The 8915-nt window shown below is 37.7% G+C and overlaps 1 protein-coding gene across 1 annotated transcript in view; it reads right to left on the reverse strand.

The window, feature by feature from the left end:
* The window catches only part of CEP128 (centrosomal protein 128kDa), a 141359-nt gene extending 132569 nt beyond the window's left edge, over window positions 1-8790 (reverse strand). Inside the window, exons 1-3 of the mRNA XM_010583791.1 lie at window positions 8463-8790; window positions 3408-3568; window positions 1886-1972 (exon numbers count right to left, since the gene is read on the reverse strand). Of these exons, the coding sequence (XP_010582093.1) occupies window positions 1886-1972; window positions 3408-3554 (234 nt within the window). The 5' untranslated portion in view covers window positions 3555-3568; window positions 8463-8790. The remainder of the gene's footprint in view (window positions 1-1885; window positions 1973-3407; window positions 3569-8462) is intronic.
* Window positions 8791-8915: the final 125 nt, after the last annotated feature.

Consider the following 8915-nt stretch of genomic DNA (forward strand, 5'->3'; position numbering starts at 1 on the left):
GGGGGGGGGAACAACAAACAAACAAACAAAAAAACCCCAAACACACTCCAAAACATTCTCTCCTCCCTCTCCCCCACCTCCCCACCCCAAAGGGCAGAACAGAACCTTTCCTATTCCTGTCCTCCATGGACATAACAAAATCACAGACCAACAGTGAAGTCAGCAGGAGAATAACATTGCTCTGGAACAGAGCACACATGGAGAGTACAATGTTCCCACCACTAGAGAATCAACAACAGCAAGAACAAAATAAAGTTCTGAGCAGCAAACCTTCCTGACCCTGTAAGATACATAGCAAGTTTTGCATTGATTCACAGGCAGACACCAGGCACCTCACAGTGGGGTTGCAAGACTAATTTATAAATTAGAATGGAAAATAGCTCCTCAGCAGCCCAACAGTCACCAATTCATAAATGCAAATACGCTATACAATGGTCTGAAGGAAGTATTTTTTAAGGAAAAGATCATAAAGAATTAAGAGTCAGACAGTACAATATTTGGCATAACTGACAGACCCTAAACACATATTCCATTTGGAGGAAAATATTCTTAGATAAACAAGTTTGTCTAATGCAGTAGAAACACTTGACTGACTATCATTGTGAAAAAAAACCCAACACATCACCATCCAAATGAGAAATTTATTCAAGTTTTTCTTAAATATTTATTATAGAAGGAAAATAGATACACTACTTCCTGATCCCAGCTGCTACTTCCCACATACCAAACACATACATCTATTCTATGCGAGTGGAAACTTCTGCTTCAGAAAGGGAACAGGAACTCAGAGAAACATGCTATTTTTACTAATAAGACTGATTTTACTCTACTATTTAAAGCTCAAGCAAGAGATGGTTAGTCTCTAGATTTCTCCTCCACTTGAGCCATAATCAAAAGCCACCTAGCATGACTAAGAAGAATGGACATTAAGTCAAAACTAACTTTAAGTGATGTCTCACTCACCTTGATGTTTCCTAATAGAAAATTTTTCCAGAATAACAATGTTGAACTATATTTAGTATCAGTATTTGTTAAAAACAGACAATCTTAAATGGTTCCAATGCCCACCAGAAATTCCACAAATTCAATACCAAAGTAAAGCTTATAAAGACACAACCAGCATTCAAACAGAAGAAAAAAATTGAGGCATATAATATTCCCAATTACTTCCATGCAGAGCTTGTGCATACTGATTTAGAAAGCAAGTTGTCTGAAGAAAACAAGCCTTCTTTTCTACGTATTTACTTTTTCTTTTTCTCTCTACTTTCACATGCAAAATATTCCTGCATCTCATATGTATGTTTCAAGGCAGCACCTGCTGCAGTTTGTTTGTAACCACATTAGAAACCTCTCTTGCCCTACCAGCACTAATTTACTTTCTCTGTCTAGACATCTGCTTTCAAACTTGTAGAAGCTTGAGATTTATGAGTATTTCACCCTTTCTACAATTTAGAGAAAGCTGGTCAACAGATTCAGAAGCTGTTGACTGACAGGAAGCTGTAGAATGACAGGAAAAAAACCTACACCAGTATGATCACAATCTCATTCCCTGCTATAATTCAGCTTTTATCTTATCACTTATTCATGCAAACGAAATATGTTCCCTAATACTCTATCTATTTCAGCTATGCACCTTATACTTGGCATAGTATCATAACAACAATCTCTTTGGTGCTTGTAAACCAGAAAAGTAAGGAAGCTACAAAATCTTCATTATATAACATATTACTATAGTTTGATTTAGATGGCTCAAGTAAATATGAAAAGTTTCTGTTTACATCTACTTAACTCTTGATATAGTTTGTCCATTACTACAAAGTTTCCAGCTATGAATGCTATTAGCAGAAAAGATTCAAGAAGTTAAGATAAACTGAAAGTTGCTCACAGTTGCTATTGCTTCGGTTTGTTCCTTGTTGTATTCTCTGTATTGTCCTAGCAAATGGTCAACATGTCTTAGATTTCTGTTGGTATCCTTAAAAAAAAAAAAAAGTTGGAGGAAGAAAAGTCAAAACAGAAACCTCCTCTGATCAAACATTACTGTTCTCTTTATTATTCTTGGTTTGTAAGAGTAAATTGATAACACAAGTGCTTTTTAAAGGGTCTAAGTATTCAAAATTCTATTCAAGTAACCAAAACCTGAAGATGTACAGAGCAGCTAAAGGGAACAAAAAACCCCCAAAACAACAAATAATAAAAAAACCTCAAACCACACCATCATTTGCAGTACAACAGTAAGGCCTTGGCTTCAAATAAAAAGTTTTGTAAGTTTCAGCCACTCTGTAGAAAAACCTTTTTAATCCAAAGATCTTAACATTACCTGCCTGTAAAACAGAATTAACTAAGAAATAACAAATTTTTGAAGATCAACACAATAGATAAGGTTTCTGCACAAGGTCTCTGCATGAGCACTCTCTGACCAGATGAAGAGCTGGATCAGATGGCAGATCTGCTGAAAAGCAGCCCACAAAAAGCAATTAGCTTAAAATCAGAATTTCAAAAGAGCAGCTAGAAAGAGGTTAGACAGAAACAGGACAATACGAAAGAGTCCCTTTTAAAAAATAGTCAGATTACATTCTTATTAACTCATCTCTTTTCTAACTTGATGATTATTTTTCAGCAAGTAAGTTTTGAAGTTTAAAATCAGCATTCTATATAGACTTTTCTCTTCTCACATATTAAAAAGAAAAAAAAAATATTGCCAGCCAAACAATACTTCAACACAAGTGATAATACATAAGCCCACCCACTCTAGGTATTCAGAACTGTCAGCTAGAGAAGAATGGCAATAAATTGTGTCAAGACAGCTAAATGTCTCCTCCCACTTGCAAAACAGATTCAGAGATTTCCTCTGCTGCCTCCACTGAAGCAGCAGGAATTAGATGAATACCTTTCCCTGCTCAGGTATGGACCTCTTACAAGTTTACAAATACTGCTTCTCACTGTGCTGTTCCACATCTAGAAAATATTTGAACTGTAAGCTCTGTCATGAGGGAATTGACTGCCTACATTTTTACTTCATCAGGAATTGGGAAATTTTACACAGTACAAGACAACAAAGATGGGGCTGGAACCTTCTGCTACAAAATTTAACATCTCTTCTGAGAATCTGACAAAGTTTATTTGGCATTATTCAGTTTGCTAACTTTATAAACAGTATTACCAAACCTTTAATTGTTTCTAACAACATTCTATTACTGTCTGAAATAACAGCTGTATAAAAGTGTAACAAGCCACATACTTTCAGCTCAAGGCAATATGATCAATTTCCTAAAACCTTTTTGGTTTGCATAGAAAGCAATATTTCCCATCAGTACAGTATTTTCCACAACTTCAGAAATGAAAATTTGACCCTATGTTTCAGAAATACAGACTGTATAAATACTTTAAAACCGTATTTTGTAAACAACCTGTAAAGTGCTTGCTAAAGTATGGATCTTCTCTGTGACTTCTTCAGCACCATAGTTCCGAGCTTTGTTGTGGGATGCTCTCACAGGTGGCCGCCTTCCTATTCGACCCCTAAGAAAGTTGTCTGAATCACTGGATGAATCTGCCATTAGTATCTTGAAACCTAGGCAGGAAGACCAGAAAAAGTAATGAATGTTAAATCCTGATTGTGACCAAACAGTCTCCGACTTGCACAACACTCCTAGAGCAATTTCATAGTCTCAGACTAAATTTACTTTAGCCTTTCTGGTTCAGGTCAGCAGGATGTACTTTTGAAGCAGAACTTCCAGCTGCTCCTCAGTTATGTTTGTTCACACCATGAAGCAGTGCCAAGATGCAAGAGGCAGAGCCCATTAGGAGAGAACTAAATCAAAAGATGCACTCTCACTACTTTTAAGTGTTCAGTACCCAGGATAAGACCATAGCCCAAAGCAAATTCTCCCCCCAAAAACATACAGTGGAGACATCAAGGCTTTATCAATTGTTCTGGTCTGCAGAACCATTCCCCTTTACCTCATGCTACTTGCTAAGCTATATTCAGATTGGTCAGGGCCAATTAAGACAAATAACGCCAAGTAACTGACTGTCTGAAGCAAGTCTAAGAACCAATATCTTAATGACTTAAGGAGAATTGGAGATATTATGGAAGAAAGCAAATGCAGTGTCTTAAAAAGAAGGGAAGGAAAGAAAACTGTGGCCAAGAAGTTATAGACGAATCAACTTAATTTAAATATGTGGAAAAAATTAAAATAGACTATTTTAAGTTTCCAACAAAAGATCTGTTCTCACAAAAAGAAAAAAAAGGCAATGTATCCATTGATATCAAATCAATCGATCTGGTAATGAGTAACTAAATTTGTTAAACAGGGAAGAAGCAGTAGAGGTCACTTTTTTTTTTTTAAAAAAAAAAACCTTGGACACACGTGACATTCACAAAAGTAAGCTAAATAAACATGAACTAAATTAAGCTTTCCTAAAATGGAAGAGGTTGATTATCAGAACACATAGAGCAGTTAACAGAAATTAAGTGGCAAACTGGAGAGAGGCATCAAGTGAGAACCTGGAGTGAATCCACTATATATTTTCGTTAAATGACCTGATAATGTAATATAATCTGTTTATTAAGTTTGCAGCTGACACTAGCTGTCCAACTGGACAAATACAGCAAGGAAAACAGAAGTTAGCAGGTGAAAGAGAGAAAAAAAAGGCTATTCAAGAGCTTTAGTATTTCAAGTTGAATGTGCATCAACAATGTCATGTTCTGAAAAGAAAAAGTTAACACCATACAAGATGTAAAAATAAGGGTAATTTTGTAAATTGGGAAATATTTCTTTTATCCAATGTTAATCCGAAATAACCCAGATTACTATGTTGATGCTGGGGCAATTCACTTGACTAAAATTCAAAAATTACTTGAAGCAGAAGAAATACAGCTTGTGAGGAAAGAATGGGGATTGCTGAGGCTTAAGAATGGAGAGGTAGAGGAGGGTAAATAGGATAGCAATCATCAGAGATAGGAAAAGAAACTATTAAAAGCTACAGACAGCTATGACCAGTATGATAAAGTTGCAGAGTAACTGATTAAAATCACAACCTTCAAAAGGTAGGTTAGATAGAAATTTTTTCTTAAACTATTACACACTGCAGCAGTTTGCCTAAAGGTTACAGAATCACCATCATAAGATCTGTGTTAACAGCATCTGTTGGGAGAGGCAGTCTGAGCCTACTTTGGGGAAGAGGAAATAGACTGGCAAACTCTTGAACTCCCTTTGGTCCTGTAGTCAACACAAAAAAAGCCACAGTAAAAGTGTCATTCTTCTATTCATTAAAGCCGAAGTTTCCCAAAGAAATCATAGATGAGATTCAATTCTTATATTGTATTTTATATAGAGGCAACTTGATGTTTTTCCAGAGCCTTATATTTCATTTTAAAAAGGTTGTAAATTTGTGTCCCCCAGACTTGGATAGAAACCTTTCAAACATGAAAGGAGAGTAAATCAACGTACTCAGTCTATTCCTTACATTTTCTGAAGTGATGAATTTATCTCACCTTCCCCTCCCCTTATCTCACTGAAACACATTTTTACTGCCAGTATCAGAATTCAGTATTCCAGTGCCTCTCACTCTGATCAGCTGAAGTGAAGTCTAAATGAGGCTGAGAAAGCATAAACACTGAGCACTGGGAAACAGGAAATACGGGATATTTTCAAAGACAGAGAAAAATAAAAAACAAAACACCAGTATAAGTAACAACACGGAATAATATTCTTTTTTAACATAATTCAGTACAAAAAACCCCAAACAACTTACTCTGTCCTGCACATTACTACATCAAGCTGTATTTTCCCCTTGACCTTTACTAGAACCTCATATAGACATCAGCAAGATCCATATTCCAGCACACTGATAGACATGAAATGAGACTCCTCTCACGCAAGTTTGGCATCAGCTGTTCTAGAGTAATTTTGAATTCCTTCTATAACTGCAGTGTCAGTTCTCTAGGATAAAACGTCTCTTTCTGATCTTACCAAGCATGACAAGCAGCACAATGACTCAAAACCCAGTAAGCAACTGATTCAGTGATCAATTTCCTCCAATCTTAACAAAGGTTTTCAGTTTCAGCATTTTGTGAAAATATCTTTAAGACACCAAGTAAAGGGGAGACCCTATTAATAGCCAGACTAAGAATTAAGTACAAGATCAACCTTATTAGAAACTCAACCCTGAGACATTAATCCACAGGAATCTAGCCCTCATCTACTCATGGAGCTACATGCCAGCACATTTTGTCTGACTGTAATCATTCTTACAGTCACAACACATGTAATTTTAATGATCATAGCAAATGGCTGATGGTTTGTATCTGTCATGTATTACCTCAACTACAAAGTCGTAGTAAACATTGTTTTGGCAATTTAGACTCTTCAGAACTCCATTCACAGTTTCACAGGAAGAAAATTGTCTTTTCCTCCCAAACTGAGCAGAAAAGCCTATGGTGGATTTACTCTGTATGTAGAATACCGCACAGAAATATCCCATAAGAGCTAGAAAACTAACCTTACATTATGCAATTCATATAGCTTGTCTGTGAGTCAAACAGCTCCTAGTGACAGACTAAGCTTAACTCTTAATTCCACCATGTCATATTTCTTTCTAGAAGCTAAAAGCCCCAAAATAACAACATCACTTACAACATTACGAGTTTCACATTGGTGAAAGGGGACTTTTTAAGCATACCTGAGTAGACAGAGAAATTAAGAACAATGAGACATGTAAGAACATTCAAATGATAGAAAGTGTTTTAACTCATTTCCTGATGAAAAGGCATAAGCCAGCATAATTCAAAAGGTTAGTTATTGCATCTCAGCTGATGGGAACTAAATTCTTAAAAATTTCTCAGACTCTTTTGAGAGTGGGCCTCTGAATATGGGCCTACACGTACCTCTAGTTAGACAAGTATGGCAACTTGTAATGTCAGAAAAAGAAATAGGCACTGATAGAAATAAATGAAAAACAGCAGTTGACTTATCTGCTGAAAACATCGTTCTAAGAAGCATCTCAAGCATAAGAGCCCCAACTACTGAAAAGCTATGACACTGCAGAAAACAAAAGGGAAATGAAGATTTACAGCAGAAAAGATTAATGGGCTTGTTTACAGCTGTCCAAAAATAAACTCATTAAGATACTTACTGTCCAAAGCACTGAAGAAAGGCTAGTAAACAAGGTAAATAGAAAAGTAAATGCTAGACACAAGAGGACATTTTGTCTGAAGAAAACTTTCTATTTATGGTTAAGTAGCATTCCTTTTTGTTCTCATGAGCAACCCAAGAGGAACTTTAAGTACTTTTAAGTTGAAGAAGTTTTGTTTCATACAAAGCAACATCCTCATTTTTAAAGGAATTACAGAAGTTTCATTTCAGATTAAAAAAAAAAAAAATCATAAAGTACAAATTTGTACAAATATTCTGTACGTACATTTGCCTATTAATTTAAACCAAAAAAAGCCTGTTATCACTTTTTCCAAAAACCTAGACTGATTTCAGCACATGAGCATACAACCTACTTGACAGTGAGAATCATTTGTCTTTTACTGGTTTTTAGTCTACCCAAACAGATTATAACCTTTCTTGCACCGAGGAAAAACATCCATACTCAGTATTTTCCTTCCCTGTAGAAAGCAGGGCATTTCAGTTACACTGAGGACTCTCTTGTTAAGAGATCTGCAGGATAAAGCAAACATAAAAGTACAGCTGCCAGTCTCAACAACAAGTTCTCCAGCTCAAGTAAACAAAAGATAAACTCAGTATACACAAACTGATTACTTCTCAGGTATTTTTGTTTAGCTCTGTGAGGACTATTCTATTGCTAGGTAACTAACTTAGTGCTTGTCCTGGTTTTGTCTGGGATAGAGTTAATTTTCTTTCTAGTAGCTAGTATACTGTTATGGTTTAGATTTAGTATGACAACAATATTGATAACACACTGATGTTTTTAGTATAAACGCTATTTAGCAACAATCGAGTCAAGGATTTTTCAGCTTCTTATGCCCAGCCAGCAAGAAAGCTGGAGGGGCACAAGAAGTTGGGAGGGGACACAGCCAGGACAGCTGGCCCAAACTGGCCAAAGGAATATTCCATACCATGTGTCGCCATACCCATTGTATCAACTGGAGGGAGCTGGGGACTAACTGGGCATCGGTCAGTGAGTGGTGAGTACTTGCACGGTGCATCACTTGTTTTGTATATCCCAATCATTTTATTATTACTGTCATATTATTGTTATCATTATTTTCTTCCTTTCTGTCCTATTAAACTGTCTTTATCTCAACCCACAAGTTTTTTCTTTTTTCTGATTCTCTCCCCCATCCCACCAGGGGTGTAGCGAGTGAGCAGCTGGGTGTGCTTAGTTGCTGGCTGGGGTTAAACCACGACAGAATTCTAAAGGCCTGTTTGAAGCCCTATAGTTAAGACTGAGGATGTCAAAAAATTCAATAGCTGTTCCAGAAATGGACATCACACCTGAAAGGCCCTTCCTGCAGTGCTTCTAATTGAGCCAGGATAAGTTTCCAAAAAGCCAGGACGGTGATCCAGCACGGTGACATTTCACCATCATGCTTTCAGGCACCAGTACCACACTTTACCGCCAACTTGCGACACCACGTTCCCAGCGCTCAGCACCACGGCACAGAAAACGGTTCCTTCACACTGTTGGCAGCAAGTAAGCTCGACTAACGCCCTCTGCAAATCCTCTTCCGGCCGTGCACGTATCGAACTTTACCAACGGCCGACCTCATCTCTGAGGGCCTCCGGGCCTCCTGGATCTTCTGCCCCGGACAGGATCGCGGAAGCCCCGGGGGTAGCGGGACAACCCCAGAAGGGCGCCGGGCACGCCGACGGCCGGGCCTCCGCCAGGCCCGCGGGCTGCCTCCGCGGTCCCTCAGCGCCGCCGCGGTCCCTCCGCGCCGCCGCTCA

Source organism: Haliaeetus leucocephalus, unplaced genomic scaffold (genome assembly GCF_000737465.1).
Source record: "Haliaeetus leucocephalus isolate CR32 unplaced genomic scaffold, Haliaeetus_leucocephalus-4.0 Scaffold932, whole genome shotgun sequence".
Classification (NCBI taxonomy): Eukaryota; Metazoa; Chordata; class Aves; order Accipitriformes; family Accipitridae; genus Haliaeetus; species Haliaeetus leucocephalus.